Raw genomic sequence first — 24,328 nt, 5'->3', positions numbered from 1 at the left:
CCTGGCAGACCCAGAAAGGCTTCAGAGCTCCTGGCTTTAGCCTGGCCCAGTCCCAGCTTCCGTAGGCAATGTGGGGAGTAAACCAACAAATTTTGGTTCTCTCTGCATCTTCCTCACTCCACCCACTTTCCAAATGAAATGAAAATAAGAATTTCATATATATATATAAAAAAACAGCAACCATCACAACCATCTATCACCTCCCAAAAATTGGAGAATAGCCTTGATGAAATCATTAATGCAAGGGGAAATATTCTTGAAATAAACATTTGCCTCCTAGTTTGAACCTAAACCTAGAATCAGCCTTTCAGATCTAATCCAGAGAATAAAGGAAAAAAAATGTAAATGAGACACAAAAGCAATGCATCGCATCTCGCACGTAGGAAGTTATGCATTTTCCAACTAATGCTGAATAAAAGAGTCGGCGAGCAGGGAGACTGCTGTAACAATGAGAGCGTAAAATCCAGAAGTAATGTATGAATCATTAGGTGAACAAACCAACAATACATGTGAATACGTACTGGTTATTTAAAGCTAATAAGTGGTTTTTAATCATTGTTCTTACGTATCCTAACAGTTTTGAGTAAACAGTTAATAGCAACCTGACGTGATTGAAAGCTTTCTGTCCTGGACTATAAGATCAAGAGCCTGGTGACCCAAGCCAGCCCTCTATTCCAGAAAGAATGAATTGTTTGTTCCTTGATCCTCTACTCAGAACCTTCCTTACATGGGTACATGAACTTCATTTTCCAAGTGTGCATTCTTTTTTTTTTTAAAGATTTATTTTATTTTTATTACAAAGTCAGATATACTGAGAGGAGGAGAGATAGAGAGGAAGTGGAGCTGCCGGGATTAGAACCAGCGGCCATATGGGATCAAGGTGAGGACCTTAGCCACTAGGCCACGCTGCTGAGCCCACCAAGTGTGCATTCTTTAAGGACCAGGATATAACAGATGTTACAAATAATAACACATCTCAGAATGTCAGCATGTTTCTCAAAAGCTCTCATTCTAATGCAAGAACTTATGTCATGACTGTTACACATTGAAATTTCTTTTAATCTAAGAGGAGAGGCATTTCTGAACCCAAAGTAAACATGTCAGTATTTGCTTGGACCGGCAAATATTTAATTAGGGCTGTTAAGTGCCTGATTCAAACAGCTGCATTAGTCCAAGCATCGCTAGCTGCTCTAAGGGACAAATCCCCAAATCTCAGGGCCTTCACTTGTAGCTGTCTGCTTCTCACTCAAAGTTTAAGCAGGATTCCCCTAACAGTGTTGAGGGTGGAGAGTGGAGGTGGGGCTGAGGAAGGCAGAGTCAGAGAGCTCACTAATGGGGGCGTTCACAGTTCCCAGCCTTGAAGAGCAACACCTTGCCAACCAGTCAGGGCAAGGAGAGGGAGAGCCAGCCAATCTGCTTCCCAACACCAGGTTTGGGAGCTTGTGGTCGCCTTCAGGCAGTGGCCACGCAGCCTCATGTAAAGTCACTGGGCCCCAGGAAAGCAGACACTTCCTGCCCAGTAAATCTACAAGAGAATAAACATCTTTTGGGTCAGCTAACCATCTCTTTCATGCGTTGCTATCTTCAACGTTTTAACAGCTATCCTGAAATAAATCAGGCTGCTTCTGTGTATCTTCACTGCACCCTTCAAGAGATAATAAAGAATAAGAAGGCTCTAGTGACAATATTTTTCATTGTTAGCTATAAGAAAACTTTCTGCAGGTCTTTATTAAATAGCTCTTCACCCCTAGTTTAGAGTGGTTCCCTGAAACCCAAGTATAAAAGTCTAGTCCTTCTGTAGAAGGTCATGCCATGGTCCTTGTCTGATTTTTATTGCTATGGGTACCACAGATTAGCATCATTTAGAAAGCTCATTGCTCACTGTTCAGCAGGCTCAGCATCCGGCTGGCACGGGGGAGGGCATCACACGACGACAAAGAGCTTCTGATCTCTCTTCGACTACTTGTGAAGCCTCTAAAGCCATCATAGGTGCACGATCCTTGTGATCTCTATCAACCACCTCCCACGTATCATAAATATACAAGTGTCCAATGCAAGAACGTTTGGGAGACACATTGAAACCAGAGCAACAAGAGAAATGTTACAAAAACTTGACACAGTTGAGGAAGACAAAAGAAATAAAACCCCTGGAAGAGCCAATTGGTCTAAGAAACTCACACACAGATGAAGCTATTCTGCTGAGAGCGGAGGTCTTTCAGCAGTATAAATTTATATAACATGCCTAGTTTCAAAGCAACCACACTTGAAGTGTTCTCTGTCTCCAATCTGGCAAAACACCACTCTTCTTTATAACACCTCCACATGACGTAGGCGCTTTTGTTGGGCTCCAAAACTACATATCCAAGTGCCCATTCAACATCTTCACAAACACATCCCACCCCCGCCCTTCCATCTCAGCACAATCAACTCAATGCTCGTCCTCCTAAGGCTACACTTCTGAAAGCAGCTTGTGTCTTGACTGCACAAAAACTACCCCTGGCACTCTCTCATTTCCTTTCTGCCATCCCAGTCATCTTCAACAAGGGTGACTCTTGCCTTTAGAGGGTATCTGGTAATACCTGGAGACACTTTTTGACAACAAGAAGGAGCGCCACTGGCATCGCAAGGGGAGAAGCCAGCTGCCTTAGCCTTTTTCTCCTTTGCTGGTAACACAATACCAGAGAATGTAAATTATTAAGAAGCTTATTTAGGCTCATAGTTCTAGTCCCAAATCAAGGGCTGCGTCTGGTGACAGCCTTCCTGCTGCAACATCCCAAGGCAGCACAGGGCACGGCCGTGTGAAACAGGGAGCCAGAATCACAGCTACTCACTCTGACAGTGCCCAACTCTTGAGATAATCCATTTGTGAAGACAGATCCTCACAGTCCCTAAGTGGTCCCACTACTTAATATGTCCTCATTGGGATTCAATTTCAACATGAGACCCAAAGCGAACAAACCATAATTCAAGTCACAGTACCAGCAATGCACTTAAATACCTTCCACTGCACAGAATGCGGCCAAATACAATCCCCTCCAAAAAGAAAAGAATGACATGGCTCTAAAAGTTGATGGTGCCTTACCCTGCGTCCTATAGGTTCTATCCTCCTCTGCACCTTTTGAATCTATTCCTTGCCGGTAACCCCATTCCCAATGCCTTGTTTTGGTCCTTTCAGCCCAACTCTCATAGACTATCACAGCAGACTCTGTCATGGTTAAACCAACACAGGGCTGTGAGGTTTTTAGGGTTTTTAGGGTCATAAAGGCAGAGCCTGCACAAGTGAAGTTAGTGCTGACACAAAAGAACCCAAAGAGGTCACCTGGACCCTTTCGAAGTGGGGACAATGTGAAAAGTGGGCCTCCACTGGCAACAAACTTGCCAGTTCCTTGATGTTCAACTCAGAGCCACCGTAAGTGTGGGAAAAACATTGCCACTCCTTTTTCAGGTGAAGCCCTTCCCTTGCTCCCAGCCCTGGTGTTCCTTGAAGAGTGTCCTCCACCTCGCAGCCTCCGGCCCATCACCACAAGGCCCAGTGAAGTCAGGCATTCATTTCTTCCCTGCCAAGGCCAGGTTAGGAAGCAAGCCTCTGTCTGCACACCACCACCATTTGATTGTCTGCCCAACCAGACCCGGGGGGAGACTTGTGAGGAGTCGCCGCCCTGTTCAGCTTCCGGGACCAACACAGTTGAGTTAATGTAGCAACTTACCCTCCAGCTGGTTCTTGTCCTGTTCTGGAACTCGGGAGAAGACAATTGGGTTGGCTGGGCCAGAATCTGTGGTCACAGCAGCCTGCTGAATTGCAGAATTTGGTTCTGGTCTCTTCACTGCTCTAGAGCTCCCCTGGTGGCAATCTGCCCCAGGGGTGCGTCAGACAGGTCCAACCAACAAGGGTGCTCTAGTGCCTTCACAGGCCTCTCCAGAAAAGGCGAAGTCTAATAAAAATTCCTGAACAATAGGTTGGCTTAGGCACTACTCTGATTAACACTCAAGACTAATTCAAGCATTTAAAAAGTGATTCAGAAGTGGGTGTTTGGCATTCTTAGATGCCCCTTGGGATATACGCAATCCATATCAGAGTGCCTAGTTCAAGCCCCACATCTTCCACTAACGCATATCATGGAGGCAGCAAGTGAGGGTCCAAATACTCAGGTCTCTGCCACCCATGGGGGAGATCCAGATCAAGTTCCAATCTCCTGGCGTGGCCTCATCCACACACGGCTGTAGTGGATATTTGTGAGTGAATCAGCAGATGGAAGACTTCTCTCTTCCCTCCTCCACCTTCGTATGGAGTTTGGTAAATTGTAGCAAGCAGACGGTTCACCAGGAGGTCAGAGGGGCGTGGACAAAGCAAGGCTTGGCGCCGGCAGCTGTCCGCCAGCTCCTGGCGGGGCACAGAGGCCTGGCTGGTGCACACTGCTGACTGCACCACTTGCCTGGCACACTGGCACTTCATGTCTCTCTAGAGGTTGGCATGGAAGGCCTTGGCATGCCTGGGCTGCCTGCCCCTCCATCCTGACCTGCATTTCCGTCACCAGCTCACACACCTCGTCCATGAGGTTGACGGCCCGGCCGCTCTACCTTCTCCTGGTGACAGCGCAACAGCTTGCTCCAGGCTGGGTGCAATCTCTCAGCGGCCAATGGGCTGGCCAGCCAGGTTGCTTAAGGTGGCGTCCTGCTGACTGCCTTCCTCCACCAGCACCCCGAGGCTTCCCCGAGGCTCCCCCGAGGCTCCCCAGCGTCGTGGTTCCTACACTGCCTGGCGCTCCTACAGGCCCTCGGTGTTATGCAGCAGCTGTTTGCGCAAGTGCAAAGCGCGCGCACAGCTCCTCCACGAGGCTTGTGCACCTCGCGGCTGCGCAAACCCTCCTCTAGCCCTCTAGCCGCGCCTGCGCAGGCTGGAGCACCCGGGCCTTGCGCACCTGTGTTCCTTCTGCCACAGGGCTCAGCGTCTCATCCAGCTGCGACCTGTAAGCCTTTCACCTCCTTCATGAACTCTTCCATTAGCATCCTGAGGTACAATAAGGCAGGAGGGAGAAGGGCTAGGGTGTAGATACGCTGGGCGAGACAGAGGGTTCCAAGGAGGGAAGAGGGAAAGGAGACTCGGCCCAGCGGAGATGAAGTCAGGCAGAGCACAGGGTCAGGGAGAAGGGATTCAGGAAGGACGGTGAGGGAACAGGAAGGAAGAATCGCTTCCAAAGAAAATAAGAAAATAATTCAGATGGTCTCTTTGCATTCCTCACATAACTTCAGTGCAGACTGTGCCCCTCTGGGTGGGAGATGTGCCACGACCCCTCATCCCAGCCCCGGCCGCCATGCTACCACTGTTCTCCTAGCATCTCTGGTGGGAAACAGGGGGCTTAGGAAAACCTGGTGTTTTTCTTTTGTCGTTATTTTACTCATCTGAAAAGCAGAGTTGCAGAAAGAGAGCTTCCATTTCCAGGTTCACTATCCAAATTGTAGCAACAGCTAGGGCTGGGCCAGCCTGAAGCCAGGAGCCAGGAACTTCCTCCAGGTCTCCCTCGTGTGCCAGCCGACCAAAGTACTTAAGGAAAATCTTATTTCCCAGGCACATCAGCAGGGATCTGGATAGGAAATGAAGTAGCTGGGACTCAAACTGGCACTGGTGGCAGCTTAAGGTGCTACACCACAGTGCTAGCTCTAGGAAACCTGTTCTAACAGGCATCCTCTTACAGTCTTTTAAGACTGTAAATCTCAAACTCTTTTGAGAGTTCTTCTCTCATATGCCTGGCTGTGTGAGCACAGACCGAGCCACATTCTCCAGAATTATGTGGCAGCACTGGCCATGAAAGTAACTGCTCACAATCTACACATCTTTTGTTAGACTGAATCATAAATTATGATAGATCCACAATCAACATAGAAGACATGTATGAATACACAGCCAGCAGCAAGTATCTGGTGTAAATCTGGATTTGCTGCTGATATGCAGGCTATATTTTGCTAACAAATGAAAGGCTACAGAAGCCACCTGTCCAGTATCCTTTTTGAAACATGTATCAGCTCCTATGTAGACACCCGTTCCTGCACCGAAAATCTTCCAGGGTACAGAAGTTCTCTGAGTGACAAAATCCTCAGTGATTTATTTTCCTGCTTATGTGTTCCATTTTTCCCACAAGATTTTTCAAGTGTTATTTGTTTCTTTTGCTTTCCAACAAAAGTAATAACACCATATTAGTCTTCCACAGTGCGCAGTGCACAGGTAACATTTAACAGCTACACAGGCTAACAATCTCCCAGATGCCTGAGCGATGTCACTCTTTTTCTCCACTCCATCTAAAGGCAGATCCTTCTGGGGAGAGTCCCAGACGACTGACCTCCCTGCCTCAGTGGCCCTGAGGGTGGTCCCGCAGGAGCACACAGGAATAATGAATGAAAACACATCTGTGTTACAAAGAAGTTTTCCTTTATTAATAAGAAAACACTGTGCAGATTAAAGTAACATTTTGTTTCAAATGTTACAGCTTTTAATGTCGTGTTAGCCCTTTTCTTTAGGGGTCACTTACAAAATCCAATAAAAGTGACGACTGCTCTCCTTTGCTTGCACCCCTGCCCCAACACCAAATCCCTGCCACACAAATAAAGCTGAAGAGGATTTGAGGAGGCTCGGAGCCGCGCCTGATGTCCATCTGTGAGCTGCGTGGAGGGTCCGCTGGCTCAGTCACGGCTCCTTCTCTAGTCCAATGATATCAGGAACGTGAGTGACACACATCCACCCACACCTGTTAAGTGCGAAAATGTTAGATGCCTTCTACAAAGGACTCACTGCCTAGAAAATGCTAACTTCAATATATGCAGCAGAGAATTTGATAAACATCCAGATGAAAGCTGAAAATACAGCAGATAATCCAGAGATTTTCAAAAGAATAGATATTACTACCATGGAACCCAAATATTGGGAAAAGTTGAGTTTCTCACCTGCCCACTCTAAGTCTGGGGTCATGATCTGAGACAGTGATAGAAAACAGGATCTATTCCACGGAGAGGATGATTTCTTGAATTTTATTATCCAAGAGCTTGGGGACCATAAGGGACTAAATGCACATCCACCACCATCAGGGTTTCCATTACACAGAAATCAAATACTATGTAATAAAGGTCACTCAGCTAACAACAGAATATCACATCAGTAAAACAACAGTGGTGATTTGACACTGTTTCATTTCAATGGGCACACTCCATTCAGTGTCTGCAGGAAAACTAGGCTAGGTCTCAATGGGCAGCAGTCACAGTTATTAAGCAAGTAAACACACACGGCCACTTCCATGGCCTCCTTTATTTCTTTATGTCTTCAGTCTCATCTGGCTCCCGCTCCTGATGCTCTCTTTCCCACCTCATTTCCTTTAACTCTTGTCTGTATTTCCGTTCAATGAACCGCTTCTGATGGGCCATCTGGGGAAAGTTATCTGGCACAAGGAGACATATTTTATACTTAATAAAGGATACCACTAGTGCGAAGAATGATGCAAACCAATTACATACACATGCAAATACATAGTCCTATGGCATGAATGCAGCTGAATTTTGTTAGGCAAGAGAAAAAAAGCCTCATTTTACTCCATAGTTCTTTTGTAATTCAGAAACCCATTGGAGATTTGGATTGATCAATTCCAGATTTCAATGTCTGAGCTGAACCTGAGTGAGAGAAAACACTAAAGCACAGACGTACGATATTGGGATGGCTCCAAACAGGTGCATTAACATAGCTCTCCTAGCAACAAGCGAATCTCAGGGAGAGACGAAACGATGCGATCAAACACTTGTATATCTTTGAAATGCTCAATTAAAAACCCAAGCAAATAATGGCATTATCACACCATTATTGATCAAGAATTAAAGTTTCTGACAAGAGCAAAAAAAGATCAGATGGACAAAAGGAGGGCACACTGTGTTTCAGTATGTTTAATAATTCACCCTGTTGGTAATGTTTACCCTAAGAGGGTGAAAGTTATTTCATACAAGCAAATCAAGGAGCGAATTTTGATTTGATTACTGGAGACATATCACTCCATGGCCCGGGTTAAGTTACATTCAGTTTGAGATTTGATATTGAACAAAATGTTGACACAATGGAAAACTTCACTAACACTTAGACATTTCACAAGTCCATTGTCATCTGCTGTATAACTTAGTGTCAGAATAAAGAAAAAAAATCAACTACAGACTAGAAATAAACACTTTCATATACTTGGTCAACAAACAACAACAGACATCAAATGGGACTGTCTGTGTGGTTGAGAACTATACACATTACATTATAACATGAAAAAAATGATGCCTTCTACCACATAAAGGGTTATTCAAATACATGAAGACCTGGGAGTAGGGGTGGGGACATGACATGTTTGCGGATAGCAAGTTTGTCTCAACAATGCAGTACAATGAAAGTGGATTTATAATACAGCAAGTTTCCAAAGTATCTGTTCCCACCCCCATTTCAGACCAGATTAAAGAAGGGACAGGGACATGGGCAGGGTGGTAGGAAGAATATCTGAGAGACAGTGGAGGAAAGCCCTTATATGCAAGAGAGCCAGTGATTATCAAACAATAGAGGAACATGGCATCTGTACTATGTCTGAAATAAAATCAAAGTCCTACCCCTTTAAATACAATGACTCCTTACCAGAGTATAAATCACAGGTTTCAAATGCTGCAAGTATTTTTTCTTTTCTTTTTTCTTCTTTTTTTTTAAGTAAAAAAAGCATTAGTATCACAGCTTATACAAAATGAATTCTATTGCTCCAGGAAATTTTATTATAAAGTTGATTTTGCATTTAAAAGAACCTCAGTCTTCAGGTCTAAACTATCCTGACAGCATATTCCTAAGAGGTAAATGTATCCTGCATATACATGTGTATACCTAATGGAAATCTATATGTGTAATACACAGATGTGCCCATTTTTATAATGGGAGAGTACAGTACAGGTATGTCTCAATGGGAACTTTTTTTCAGTTCTCTTATAAGCATTTTTCCATAATAAAGTATTCAAATACCTTATTTTAATGGCTGCAAAAGAATACATTTGGCTGTAGCACCAAATATGGCCCTCTCTGCCTATTTTTGTAAATAAAGTTTTATTAGAACACAGACACACCCCTTAGTTTTTTCACTTTCCATGCCTGTGCACTAGCACAGCGAAGCTGAGTAACAAGGACAGAGACTGCATGCTCTGTGCAGCCTAACATACTTACATTTGAGCCTTAAAGAGAATCTCTGGCAACCCCAAGGATGTATCATTTCCCCACTGTTAACACAGTCACATTTTTGTTTTGCTTTGCTACTGTATAGCAAGCTGCTGTGATTACCATGGTGTACATCTCTCTCTGGTCCATAACTCCAGTGATTTCCTTAGGCTTGAACCCAGAAGTGAAATCTGGATCAAAGGGCGTGGGTTTCTCTTAGGACCTGATAATATGTTGTCAAATTGCTTTCTAGGAGGTTACACAGTCATTCCTCCCAGTATGTTCAGGCAGGTCTGTCTCAGAATAAGTGACTTTTCCATTACTGTTTGATAGTTGAAAACTAACAAACAAAAGCTCAAATATAACCTTTAAGGACTTTATATGTAGAAAATGAAATCTCACTTTTATTTCAACATGTTATTGTGCATTAACACGCATCACGGATAAAAAAAAAAAGGTTCCCATCAAAGTCAACTCTCAGTGAGGCGCTGGGATTGTAGGGTAGTGGTTAAATAACTGCCTGCAAAACCAGTATCCCATTTGGGTACCAGATCGAGACCCAGCTACTCCTGATCCAGCTCCCTGTTAATGTTCCTGGGAAAGCAGCAGAGGATGGAACAAGTACCTGGGTCACTGCACTCATGCAGGAGACCTGGAGGAAGTTCCAGGCTTCTGGCTTCAGTCTAGCACAGCCCTGGCCACTTGCGGAATGAACTAGCAAATGGGAGTTTTCTCTGTGTGTCTCCTCCATCTATCTCTATAACTCTTTCAAATCAATAAAAATTAAATACATCTTAAAAACAACAAAACCTCTCAGTAAGATTCCAGGGGTGCTAAATTGGTAGTACTATCTTCTTCTGCACCCCCACCCGCCTAACTAACCTCCACACCCAGACAGAAAGCTACCACCTTGCTGGTTTCCTTGCGGCTCTTGGGCCTCTGGCCTTTCTGGGAATCTCTCTCCCACAGCCAGGAATCCTGGACCCCTTCCATTTTAGTTTCCCGCACTTGCCCTCTCCCTCTCCTACGTCTTTCAGCTGGGTACTTAGAGCATAATACAATTGCCTAGTCATGTTGTGCCCACAGGTTCTGCTCTTAAGTACAAGAGACAGCAGAGGAAAAATCCCTGTTCTCATGTCTTCAGGATATAAAAGACTAAGCAGTTCCCTACATGGTCAATTGTGTAACTGAAGTTTCCCCAGCCCAATTTCCGGGATCCATCCCATCGAAATGAAAGCACCAATATGCAGAGAATTACTACTAATAACACTAGAAGTAAACAAATAAACAGAACAAAAGAGAAACAAAGCGTCCACTAAGAGTATAGAAGTTGAAGAAAATATTACACACCCCACATAGCAGGAAATAGCATGCAGCATTAACAAAGAGGGACATGAATCAGTATGTAGAACAGCAAGGCTGCCCATTGTATACTATCAAACAAGACAGACAGAGAAGCTTAAAAATAGTATCCCATTTCCATTAAACAATGACTAGGACAAAGAAAAAAAATAAAAGCCTTCACATATCCATACTAGTAGGTCTGTACAAATTTTAAAAGGAGAGAGAAATACATAGAAGGGGACCTACACCTAGGCCGAGAGTAGGGCTATATAGAAAAGACAAATCAACATCAAAATGCACTTGGGCAATGCATTCTTTTTAAGATTATAGACCTTTTTATACATATCTTACATTCTACCACACTGTGTGGAGAATAATTATGAAGAAAACAAGATCACATTTTATCAGTACTTACCATTTTTCTACTTCCTCATTTTCTTTCCTTAGAACACTCATTACATTATGAACATATAATTACAGAAAAGAGACAGGCTTACATTTTTCAAGTGCATCCATCGCAGCTCCCATTTCTGCTTGTTGAATACTATTAAACACAATCAAGGTGAAACATACTTTAGTGGTTTTTTTTTCTTTTTGAAAATCACAAGGTATGGCTACAAATTATTCAGGCTCATTTTCATGTCTAATGCACAACTATCTGATACAGAATTACACAGATAGGGACATACACAAGCCCAGGTTGAAAGGTCATTGATTTGCACAAAGCCCATTGAAGTTACACATTTTGCACTTTGACTACTACACTAAAATGCCTTCCAATTAATTTGGGTTTGAAGTATTTCTTGCTGAAGTTTTAATACCCTCACAGTACAGTTTAAAGGGGAAAAGAAAAAGATGAAGAGACAGGCTTCAAATCACTTCTCAGTTTAATACACAGATTGAAAAAAAAATCAAAGATAGTACACATAATTTTCTTCACCCAAAGATGTACTTGCACAATGCTAGGATGAGAAACCAGATGTCCAGCAGCTGCACACACATGGTGCAAGGCATCCTGGATGCCTGGATGGCCTGTCTTCTGCTGTATCTGTAGGACTAGGCAGACCTCGCTCGTGCACCAGGTAATGTGGGTCTCTTGAGGTGCCAAAGCCCCATATGTGATGGCATTTCCACTGGCCAACACCAACTTTCCAATATGGTTACACTAAGATTTCCTATTCTCTAACTCAACACAGATAGAATGCAGAGACTAGAAATACCAGGTAGGGACCTCTCAGATGCCCAGGATGTTCATGTAAGGAAATTGAAAGTGACTCCCTCTCATACCTTGGTCCTTTCCCACAGCCAATTCTTTCTCCTTTGAAATAAACAGCCACGGTGTAGGTTCTCGCATGGGAAGGGCCCACAGTCTGCAGAGTTCTGCAAGGGAAGAGCAGGAATCACGCGAAAGTGCCACTTAATTATTACTGCTATTACACAACTAGAAAATCCACATGCTGGCAGACTGCTAGTCAGAGGAAGATCAAAATAACAAGAAAAGTGACAGTGACAGGAAAGTGAAAGGGCTAAGTTTTTGATCTCCTAACTAATAAACAGCTTTAAGTAGGACATTCAAATACTCTTTATATATTTATTTGCTTTGTTTACAAAGTAATGTGAATGGCATCTGAAAGCTAATAGTGAAAGGTAAAACACTTTAATTTGAAGTGTGCATATGGTGACTAGAATAGCTTCAGTTTGTTCATTGTTTTCCAGTAACAATCACAGCTACAAACAGCACCTCTTTGGGTAGATACCCCTTGTTCTACCTGAATGGCTTTATATCCTTCCTAGCTTCTTTGTAATGTCTGGTGTCTTATCTAAAAGATCCAGAAATGTATTTAATTTCTGCATCATCTAAGATCATTTCCAAGGCACACTGTAAGCCTAAGCATGCAAAACAATCACCAAAAAAACAAAGCTCCAGGTACTCTGCATTTTAATGACATGGTGCAGATTCAGATGCTGCAAAACTGGTAACTTCATGGAAAGGGGAAATTAAAAGTAGCTAACAAAGTAATCTTGAAGAAACTATGTAAAACAACCCCCTCAATCTTGATTAAAAAAATAGAAGAAGAAGAACAAACTCATCTTGTACTTTCATTTGGGGGATTTATGAGATGGGAGCACAGTAATTTCCTTCGTGTTTATAAACGCCCAGGGATGAAAGTGGCCAGCCGGCTTCTTTAAGGTAGTGCTTATTACAGTAATCATACCCGTGCCATGGGAAGTTTATCATCCTCATTTTATTTATTGAACCTTAATTATCACTTTGATGAGGAAATACTTTAAGCCTTTCATATAATACATTTTGGATATGCATTATGCTTATTAGACACATATTAAAGTGCTATTTCTAAACATTTGAGCTTTTTTCCCCTCCAATAAATAAAGGAAACATTGTTTGGCAATGACAGCTTCTTGGCACGGCTTTACTGTGCCACAGTGGGTGACTCAACCTTGTCTTGGCCTCAGGTTTTCTTTGGGCAAAAAAAGCCTATAAAGTGTTGTGATTATTAAGTAAAAACATGAAAAAGGATTTAAAATTCCCAGCTGCCACTCTGGTGCTTTTCCTGCAGTATTTTGTAGTTTGACAAAGTCCAAAGGCAGGGGGAGGGCTTATTCTACACAGAACATATCATACAGTTGTATGTGCTTGCAGCCATCTGTATACACAGACATGTGATAAAGCGGATGGAAACCAGATTAGCAAACATCCCTAAATCACATATCCAAATAGTACCTTGGAACACAACCCATGTATTTCAATAATCCTCTCTGAAACCTCCTTCTGAATTAATGCAAGCGAATCACAAGATAATCACCGAACTTCAGAGTCCACCACCACTTTCATCAAAACCAATGTTGTGTGGTGTGGTGAATGACTATTCGCTTGCATTCCTTTGGAACAGTTTTCAGCTACCATTCAAAGCATAAAGGACTCAAAAGGACATGACATCTTTTGATTAAAACTTGGGACAAGAAAAGGTTCAGCTATCTGAGTAGCCCAACAGCTCTGCTTCTTACAGCCTCCGTGCAGGGACTTGGCTTGTCGGCCAGCTCACAGAGACACGGCCAGTGGGGACCAATACTGCAGCTACTACAATCTTCTAGTCTGGGTGCAGAGCCTAGACAAGTGACAAGATAAATACAAGGGTACTTTCAAAAGTCTGTGGACAGGGGAAATTAAAAGGTAAGTTTATTCTGGCATAAAATCACTTTGAAACCCACGCACAGGTTTTTCAAAATAGAGCTTTTCCAGGAACTTCTGAAGATGCTGCATGCATACATGTTATTTAATCTGAATAGTCCTTTGTTGATGTCATCATATGGCAAGTCTTTCCAGCAGGCAGAGGTTCATGAAGAATGTTAGACAAAAGGGAGCGGAGAGCTAGTGAAGTGGGATTTATTGGGTTGTGGCTAGGAGCTAGCGGCCCACAGAGTTTCTGTATTGGAGCCAGATTCACACCTGGCAGTCAGGAAGTCCCACGTCCGAGCCCTTACAAGGACTACTTACCCCAGTGTCCTTCTGGGCCACCCTGGCCTGCGGCCCCGCGGGCAGCGAGCACTTACTTGTAGAGGGGGATGTCTGGCTCTTTGCCTTCTGTCCTGAGTGTCAAACAGCACTGCTGCAGCTGGGACTTGGGGTCATTCCAGTCCTGATTCAAAATGAACTCCTGGAGTGAGCCCCAAGGAAGGGTTTAGTAAAGACAACTGGAATCTCAAAGCAGACAACTCAAACTTTATATGAACTTACTTTTTTTTTTTATGAACTTACTTTTAATCGTGGAAAGAAACAGACATTCATGAAAGTATGAACATATTCCAAATCCTTATCAATGTACAGCGCTGCAATAAATGCTGTAAAAAAATCATAAATGCAAAAATAAACCACAATTCACTGCCTTCTAGCAGAAAGTGTAACAAACCTAGTCTTTTAAGTAATGTTTCATAAAAACAATAAAAGTCCAGGCGCAGTTTTTTTTTCATTTCCTAACATGACCATTCCACCTTTCTTCAAACAAGATACTGCACTTAACAGACACAGCAATGTAGATGTGTGATTAAGATGCAAAAGCCTAACAGGGCCAAGCCCAAACTGCACTGAGCCAAGGGCTGAATGGATGGTTCATGTCCAACAGAAATGCTGCTGTAGAACAGGGAAAGAATCTAGGAACACAACCATGCTGGCATCAAGTGAGCCAACTGATTAAGCTGAAGACCAGAGGGGATACTGGAACAAGCACATGCCTGGGCGCTGCCACTCTCTGCATAAGGTAGGTGACAGTCCGTGTGCTAAAGCTCTGTGTTGGACCACATCAACACTGAAAGAAATAGGATCACCCAAAGAGTCAACATCCTCAAACCAAGAGAAACTTCATTCTGGGCTCCATGACAGCAGAACAATCCATTCAATGTTGCATTAATAAATGATGATCTCAAAGATGACTGCAATAAAAGGTACCTTAATCAAGCAAATAAATGATGCATTTTAAAAAGAATAAAAATAGCTCTCACTGAGCTGTTGTAAAGGACAACAAAAGCCAGTGACACATCTCAACTACATTTTTATTTCATCTTAATCTTCAAATTATGGGCCCGGCGGCGTGGCCTAGCAGCTAAAGTCCTCACCTTGAATGCCCTGGGATCCCATATAGGCGCCGGTTCTAATCCCAGCAGCTCCACTTCCCATCCAGCTCCCTGCTTGTGGCCTGGGAAACCAGTCGAAGACGGCCCAATGCATTGGGACCCTGCACCCGCTTGGGAGACCCGGAAGAGGTTCCAGGTTCCTGGCTTCGGATCGGTGCGCACCGGCCGTTGCGGCTCACTTAGGGAGTGAATCATCGGACGGAAGATCTTCCTCTCTATCTCTCCTCCTCTGTGTATATCTGGCTATAATAAAATGAATAAATCTTTAAAAAAAAAAAAAATCTTCAGGGCCTGGCGGCGTGGCCTAGTGGCTAAAATCCTCGCCTTGAACGCCCCGGGATCCCACATGGGTGCCGGTTCTAATCCCAGAAGCTCCACTTCTCATCCAGCTCCCTGCTTGTGGCCTGGGAAAGCAGTCGAGGACGGCCCAATGCATTGGGACCCTGCACCCGCGTGGGAGACCTGGAAGAGGTTCCTGGTTCCCGACATCGGATTGGCGCGCACCGGCCCGTTGCGGCTCACTTGGGGAGTGAATCATCAGATGGAAGATCTTCCTCTCTGTCTCTCCTCCTCTCTGTATATCTGACTTTGTAATAAAAATAAATCTTTAAAAAAAAATCTTCAAATTACTTTTCCCTAGTTAAAAAAGTTTTTGTTAAGTTCCTTAGCAGACTGCCACTGCATGCTGGAAACAAGCTGGCTTTGCACGGTAGACTTTAACAACTGTATAAAATTCCTATTGACAAAATACCATAACATAAACAGAAAAATTCTAAAGCCCAGTGAATTATTTGCTTCCTTTGAAGTAACAACAGAAACAATAAAATTATGTGTATAATTCTTTAGTTAGCAGTAATAAAATTATTTATAATGGTTCCATAGCACATCAGAAACTGAAACAGATGACTTTTGTTCATATAGCTTTGTACTGATTCAAATGGATAACTGATTTAGTGTTTTACTAAGTAAGCTACCCATCTTTCCTTTGGGCCCCATATGAAGACTGCCCAAGGCAGAAAAGCTGTTTCACAAATACCAACCTTCAAAATCTGTTGCTATTTCACACAAAGGGTTGGGATGGCTGAGTGTCAGGATGGAGGGGTGGGAGACAGGTACCAGTGCATATAGTGCAAACATAAAATTCACTATTTGTGTCAATTCCAAAGTACTCCATTTCAAACAAACTTTGGTGGAAAGCCAAAATTAAACATTAAAACGGGAAAGATTTCTTCAGCTTCAACACAGTAACAAGACAAAACTTACATACAGTTCAATGTGATTTAAACTTTGAGTCTGCAGTTTAAAAGAAAAGCATTGTCAGCACTCACATTCCAAAAGATCTGCCAGGGTCTTGGTCCGAAGAGCCACGGGCCTCTTGGTTTTGTCATTCGTGATGGCGTATTCCTGCATGCCCAGCTCCTCTGCCACCTTCGCCTGTGTTCTGTTGTTCACCAAAGAGCTTCGCAACAACTGGCCAAAAGGAATTGAGCTCATGTCACTATCAGTCTCTCTTTTTCCTCTGTGGGACCCATCAGTCTGAGAACATCTCACTGACAGGGACAGCAAGTCCTCACGGTTACCACTGGGTGATGGTGACAGATTCCACATGCTTCCAGCTTGTTCTAGAACCTTACTCTGTCCAGTTCTCCTAGATTTCACCTGATATTACGATAGCTCACTGCATGTGGGACTGGGTTGGGGTGTGGGGTGGAGGAGCGGGGGACTACCACATAAGGGGGAAGCTGTAACACAATTACAGGTCTTAGCTTCCCTTAAGCTTAATGCTACTAAATGAGAAAGCATTGAAACTTAAAACTCAATGTCATTCAAATATAATTGGCGCTCAATAAAATAGACCCATTTTATGGGTACACTTGGCTGAATTTTGAAAACCTACTCTATTTCCATCACCCCAGAATTCCCTGTACTTTTTTTTTATTTCATAGCCTTCTTTATTATTATTATTATTATTATCATTTTATGATACAGTTCTATAGGCTCTGGGATTTCCTACACCCCCTCCTATTCCCCCCCCAAAGTTCCCCTATATTATTACTATAGTTCTTTATAAACTGTCATATGTCCATCATTAAAGGCATGGTCAATGGCAGAGTCCAGCTTCCTATTGTCAAGTTTCACTGAGAGTCCATTTTTGGTCTGGAAGTAGATGCATGCCGCATTGTATCCTCACATCTGGATATGACAAACTTCCATTACACAGTTACCATACATCCCCTTCAATGAAAAATTACCATACAAAATCAGCAACAGGAAGAAAAATAGAAATTTACAATGCCATAAGTTAAGTAACATGCTACTAGATATGACAGTCTTCATTACAATGACTATACATCCCCTTAAATGAAAAGGCACAAAACAAAAACAGGAAGAAATTAACAATGCCATGAAGTTAAATAACATGCTAAATAATGTGTCACTGAAGAAAATCAAGAACCTTCTTGAAGAAAAGGATGCTACTGTATGATCTATTTCAAGAGATTAAACTTAAAAAATATATCAAAATCCATGATACAGCTTCTGCTAATCTTTGTTGGTGAGACATCTCTTGTAGGCAATAGATGGGTTTTGGTTTAAAAAAAAAAAAATCCCGGTCACATTATGGGTCGCTCCAACTAGGCTGCAGCTCCCACCGGTTTATGTGAGGGCCAAGTGTGTGCTGGACAGAATTGGGCTGGACTGCAACACCCATCGAGTGGAAGATGGGGCTGGAAACAGAACCAACTCAGCAATTGCAACCACCAGCTGACTGGGGCAATGGACTGTGCCAGGCCCCGTACCTGCAAGTACACACAAGAACCTGGTCTGGGTTCACCTCAATTGACCTGCCGGACTCAGATCCCCAACCATGAAAAGACAGAGGACAAAACAAATCAATAAACTATCCTAGCCATATGTTGTAAACGTAGACTCCAAGATAGACTATGTCAACCAGTGGATTCTGCAGCAATTCAGAACTGTTGAACTAACAAAAGCACTTGAGCAAGACCCTTGGAACATGCCCCATATAGGGGACCTGGAATCAGTAGGAGACTGGATGGGGCTTCTCCCCTTACCTCCCCCTTTACCCCAGATAGAGAAAAAAAATGTAGACATGATAGTCTTACCCACTTTCCTTTAGCCCTTGAGCCCTTGTGCCCTAATTAACTGTGTAAAGATTGTCAAAAATAAAATTTAAAAAATGGAAAAAAAAATCCAGTTCACTAATCTATAACATTTGATTGATGAGTTTAACCCATTTACATTCAGGGTTAATATGAATGGGTAGTAATCTGGTCCTGTCATTTTAGGAATGGGTTGTTCATTGATTTAGTCTTCTGTTGTCATTTTACTGGGATGCTCTTCACATTTGCCTTTGGTTTTAGTTGGTGCTATTCCTTTTCTCTGTCAAAAGAACATCTTGAAGTATCATTTGTAGGGCAGGTTTGGAAGAGGCATATTCTTTTAGCTTTTCTTTACTGTGGAAGAATTGTATTTCATTTTCAAAGACAAAGGAAAGTTTTGCAGGGTACGTTATCCTGGGCCGACAATTTTTTGCTTTTAGAATCTGGAATATGTCACTCCATTCTCTTCTGGCTTGTAGAGTTTCCTGTGAGAAGTCTCCTGTGAGTTTAATTGGCAATCCTTTATATGTCAGTTGAATTTTTTTCCCATGCACATTTAAGGATCTTTTCCTTATGTTCAATTGAAGAGAGCTTGATGATCACGTGTCTTGGTGAAGATCGCTTTTGATCAAGCCTGTTGGGAGTTCTGTGCCCCTCTTGGATCTTGTTTCCCAATTCTTTCTCTAGATTAGGGAAATTTTTCCTTATTATTTCATTGAATACACCCTTAATCCCAGCTTCTCTTTCTGCACCTTCTGGGACTCCCATAACTCTTATATTTGGCCTCTTAATAGTGTCTTTCAATTCTTGAATACTTTTATTGGCCTGATCCAGCTCTGCTTCCAGCTTCTTGGTTGCTTCCCTCTGATGACAGGAAATATCTTCTAATTTTGAGATTCTTTCTTCTGCCTCCTTCATTCTATTTTGGAGGCTCCCAACTGTACTTTTAGTTTGCTCCACTGTATTCTTCATTTCTGATATATCAGCTTTCATTTGCTTCACTGCTGTTATTTGCTGTGTAACATATTCCTTGAATTCCTTGAATGCCTGCTTCATATGGTTCTCATTATTGATAAGAAGCTTTATAACAAGTATTTTAAATTCTTTATCTCCCATTTTCTCGATGTCTTCCTCAGTAAACTCTGAGGTTGGCAAAGGGTTTTGCTGCTTTGCAGGGGACTCTTAAGTAACATTCATTGTGCCACTGTTTCTTTTGCCCTTGGTCATTGTGCTTCTGGTTATCAGATTCTTCTTTTGGGGGTAGGTTTCTAAGCTGTGTTACCCACAGATCTACAGTTCAATTTTACTTCTTGCAGTTGGTACCTGGTACTTTCTTTGCAGTCACTTGTGCCACTCCCTTGGTACTGATCTTGCCAGAACCTGTTGGCCGTTAGGTCTGAGGAACACAGGGATCTGTTTTGACCTGTACAATGCCAAAGTCAGTATTACTTTCCTGTGGGACCACTGCAATGCACTGAGCTCAGCGAGTCTGTTCCCAGCTCAGCACATGTGTAGCTCACTGTTTTCCCCACAGTTTTTCACACTGTACAAAATGGCACCCGATTTGGCTGTAGGGGATGGATTGGGTTGTTAAATTGACCCTGTTCTCCTCACTGCCCGTCTGGCACCTGCTCTTGGTCAAATCAAACAGACCAGCAGGGCGGGCAGTTGAGCTCCTGAGCTCTGGTAAATGTCCCTTCCCACCTTGCTGCTGGTAGAGTTCCGGCTTCCGGTGGAGTTTGGATCGTGACTCGCTGAATGCCGCTGAGGTATCAGTCACTGCAACACCACATGGTTGTGTCTGCTGCTTTCCTATCAGTTAGTGAATGTGTTCAAAGATTCAGGATCACAAGGATGTGGTTATGGTCATCCCAGGACGCTGCTCAAAGTTAGCCAGGAGCTTTCGGGAGCCGAAAACACCAGTCGCAACGAAGTATCTTTAGAGGTTTTTTCCAACCGTGCAGGAACGGGATGGAGGTGGTGGGAGATCAGCCGGTAACAAAGGGAAGGATGAGGTAGCGGGGAGGCCGCAAAGAGAGAGAAAGACCCCTGTACTTTTAATGTAGTCAATATTCCCCACCTCGTACCAGGCAAACTCAGCCTGCTTTCTGCCGCTGGACACTGGTTTAAAGGAAAATTTTTATTCTAAAATAAGCTTCCAGTTTCATGGCATTCATGCTAATTTCGATTTTACAGGCTTTAGGGAAGTGATGTATTAGTGAGCATTACTGAAAAGGTTGAAATGATTTATTTGCATTTTTACTTTTATATTATTTTAAAGATTTATGCTACCCACTAAGTCTCGCTGTTTCACACTGAGATGATTATGCTAATCAAATTAGGGCATAACTTCTATATTTTAACTCTAGAAATTCAAAACAAAAATCTGCACTCAGAATTCTAGACAGATAAAGAATCTTCCAAGAACTACGTAATTAGTAACAGACAAGGCATGAAAATTATACAACCAATCCACTGTAGAGGTGTCCATAAGCCAAACATGGCATGGTATTTAATGCTCCTTAACCATCCCCTAGGGCAGTACAGGAGAGGGAGGTGGGTGGGAAGTGAGTGGATACAGCGAGGGAAATTCACCAAAAAATGACCAAAATTATTCCCAGTCTCTTAGATTCAGGGAGTAATACACTTAAAACTATAGCTTTCCTTACAGCAGATATTACATATATTTTATCTTAAAAATACCCTCATCTATTCAAAAACTTCACTCCTGCTAAGGAACACTCCTGAAGAGAGAGGGCGCAGGCGGCGGCTGTGAGGCACGCTGCCATCATCCCCTCTGCTCTTCCACGTCTCACTTTGTTATTAGATGCAAGTTTTATGCTCTGTGGCTCCACGGTGTCAACAGAGCTTATGAAAATCAAGATTTATTCTCGATGCTTGGTATTGAATCCTTGACAATAGATAAATAAGAAACAATATGTTCTTAATTTGTCTGACAATGATTCATGGAGCAGAAATACAACTTGATCTTCATAAGCCACGCTTGCCGCACAACTGCAGACAATTATTCTCGCCTGTCTTTGCACCCGTCCTCCTCCTGCTGCCCCCTTAACTCCATCTCTTCTTCCATATAGTGCTTCATTAAAATGAATATCCTCGGAGAAGCTTAAAATTAAAAAGGCTTAGCATATAACATTAACAGAAGGCCCAACCAGCAAGGAGTCCAACAGCCCAATACCTTGTAATTACAGAATAATGGAGCTGCAAGGGATCTACTTCGTGTGGTTTAGATTTCACGGCACAAATGCTGCGAGGGAAAAGGAGGGCTATTCTGGGAATCCAGCTACGCTGAGCGAGCTTGTTCCTCCTGAGTACGTGCCACTGGAGAGGGGTGAGAACCTCAGATTGTGTCTATACAGTGTGCCAGGCCTTAGAAGCACCACCACAACGCACACCTGAGCACTCCGTCACCACCACCTTCCAGGGACAGCGCTCTTACTCCGTGCGCAGCAGAGCTGCCTGTCAGGGAACGAGGCACGCAGCAAGAACGGAAACGGAAGCGCCCCTGTTTCATTTTGGATGGCCGCTGACAGGTCTTAAGGTAGCAGCAGGGTTGGCATAGAAAGAGATCTATGCACTGTTGCCATGAACTTGGAGGCTGAACCAAAAGCCAGGATTGGAGGGCAGTGAGGGTGAGGTAGGAAGCTATTAATCATCTACATTTTCCCCGCTGCTTTAAACAGGAAAGACAAAAAGCTGAAAAGAGAGATAAGACCTTGACGTTCACCTAAACAAGGAAGTCCAAGTGGCAGCTCTTTAAATGGCAGCCTCTAGCCTTGTCCTTTGCTCGGCTCTGCTTCAGAAGAAACTGGGCTATTTGTCAAAGAGTGGGCACCACGACAGGTGGATCAAATAAAAAAGAAAGGCTGAAGCGTGGCTGTTCAGTGGGCTAGGGGTGGAGTCCCAGTTGGTTACGCGGCCTGTGCTGACAGCTCAGGATCCCGTGAGGGTCAACACCCAGCACTGACCTGAAACCAAGGAAGCCACACACAAAGTGGCCACTTCCACACACTATGGTGGCTTCAGCAGTGCACGGGCACCCCAGGTGCTCCTCTAGAGGGGCATTTCAGAGGCCTGTCCACCCACCTCCGATATCAGAACTCCGGCTGTTTCTGAGATGCTTGTGCCCAAGCTTTTTCATAGAACCAAGGGATCAGAAATCCTATGAATGCCACTTGGACTCTTTGGGGAAAAAGTCCTATAGGTGAGTTCTGATGAACACAGAAGCAGGACTGAAAAAAGACCGAGTCTGCCAGTGAAAGAAGGGTGAGAAGGGGTCTTCCAGAAAACGGTACTGCCCTGGCAAGGGGTCACAATGCAGTGAGGGGTGGTCAGACGCACCCGAAGATGAAGTCAAAGCCAAGGCTGACAGGTGATAGAAAGAAACCCACTTTTACCTTCTTGTCAAGGAGTTAAGGTGGAGCCCACAGCAAGGTAATTTATGGTAGAGATTTTGATGGATAAAATTGAATGTGGATGCAAAGACATAAAGTTAGAGGATCTGCAGGTACTGAAACTTTCAAATTACTATTTTTCAAGGAGGACATAGCTGCTGCTTATCTTTTTAGCAGAAATCTAGAAAAAGAACATTAAGTATTCAAATGAGCACAGGATCATTACCAGGCTATTTGAAAATAATGTCTTGTATTAGATTCTGTAGTAAAAACACGCACCTGCGTTCAAACTGGTCCTACCACTTCTTGGTTGAGTGACACTATTAAGTTATTAAATGTCCCTGGGTGTCAATTCCCTCATTTATGAAATGGAGAAAGTAGCAGTCACCTCACAGAGAATGAAAAGGCTACCAAATCGCTGTGATGAACATTAAGAAAACACATGAAATGCTGATTACTATTGTTACATACCACAGCATCATTATTGTCAGGGAGGATTTGCTTGCTCTTCAGTCACAGGGCAAGGGATCCAGAAAGTAAGGAATTCTCAACTTGTTTGTAATGCAGTATGTTCGACATACCTGCTTAACTTATTGCCTTCAAAGCGGTCCATCTTACCAAGTGAAACCCGTCCCTGAAATCTCCAATTCTGTTTCATTTTATGTGCCGCCATTTTATTTAAGAGACAAGTAAGGAAACAAAGTTTTCCCACCCATTGGCTCAATTCCCAAACACTTGTTAACAGCCAGTTCTGGGACAGGCCCAAAGCCAGGAGCCCGAAACTCGAGCTGAGTCTCCCACATACACATCAGGGATCCAAGCACTTGAACCATCACCCACGGCCTCCTGTCTTAGCAGGAAGCAGGATCTGGAACAAAGCTACAACTTGAAAGAAGGCAAATGTCTCAATCAGCCATGCCAACTCTCTGCTTCGAAACTCTCACTTTAAAACCCACCTCCCAACAGGATAAAATTTAATTGCAAATCGCCAGAAACACTGAAGAAAACTGTAGTTGGGACTCTGCAAATCCAAGAAAAGAACTGCAGATTCCAGATGTGAGATCATCACAGTAAGTACCTCGAACCGCACAGGCCAGCTTTGAGATTCCAGGATGTTTTCTATCATTACAGCTTAGCAGCCTTTCATAACAACTTTAAATTCTGTTAAGAAAATGGCTGATTAGTTTAAGTCATATGGATTGGCGTTTCTCCTCTAACTTCTCTGTTGCCTCTTGATTCTGAAGAGGAAACCACAGCAGCGGGGACATAAGCGACCCAAGGGGGCCACCTAGTGTCAAGGAAGCAGACTGTGATTTGATTTTTTTTTCCTCTCCATGGGCTTCAACATAAGAACATGGGGTGATGCAGAATATACTATTAAAATGACAGTGATATGCCACACAGGTCTACTGTGGCAAGCACGGGAGCCAGATGGTCTCCATTTCCTCTGGTAATTAAAGGAAAGGTACACGAATGCCAGCCGTTGGAATACAGGTCAGATACAAAGGGTCAAATTATGCCAGGGACAGCAAAGTCCTCCAACCGCAGGCTGGGAATCTATTTCCTCCAAGACATGTTTTAGATAAAATGCCTGT

The 24,328-nt window shown here is 43.3% G+C and overlaps 1 protein-coding gene across 4 annotated transcripts in view; it reads right to left on the bottom strand.

The window, feature by feature from the left end:
* Window positions 1-7,004: 7,004 nt before the first annotated feature.
* The window catches only part of DROSHA (drosha ribonuclease III), a 105,100-nt gene continuing 87,776 nt past the window's right edge, over window positions 7,005-24,328 (bottom strand). For all 4 annotated transcript variants that reach the window (XM_058680229.1, XM_058680232.1, XM_058680231.1 and 1 more), the window contains exons 29-34: window positions 16,525-16,666; window positions 14,325-14,407; window positions 14,120-14,223; window positions 11,834-11,926; window positions 11,044-11,090; window positions 7,005-7,424 (exon numbers count right to left, since the gene is read on the bottom strand). In XM_058680229.1, the coding sequence (XP_058536212.1) occupies window positions 7,294-7,424; window positions 11,044-11,090; window positions 11,834-11,926; window positions 14,120-14,223; window positions 14,325-14,407; window positions 16,525-16,666 (600 nt within the window). In that variant the 3' untranslated portion in view covers window positions 7,005-7,293. The remainder of the gene's footprint in view (window positions 7,425-11,043; window positions 11,091-11,833; window positions 11,927-14,119; window positions 14,224-14,324; window positions 14,408-16,524; window positions 16,667-24,328) is intronic.

Source organism: Ochotona princeps, chromosome 23 (genome assembly GCF_030435755.1).
Source record: "Ochotona princeps isolate mOchPri1 chromosome 23, mOchPri1.hap1, whole genome shotgun sequence".
Lineage (NCBI taxonomy): Eukaryota > Metazoa > Chordata > Mammalia > Lagomorpha > Ochotonidae > Ochotona > Ochotona princeps.
This window is presented reverse-complemented; position numbering and strand designations above follow the sequence as displayed.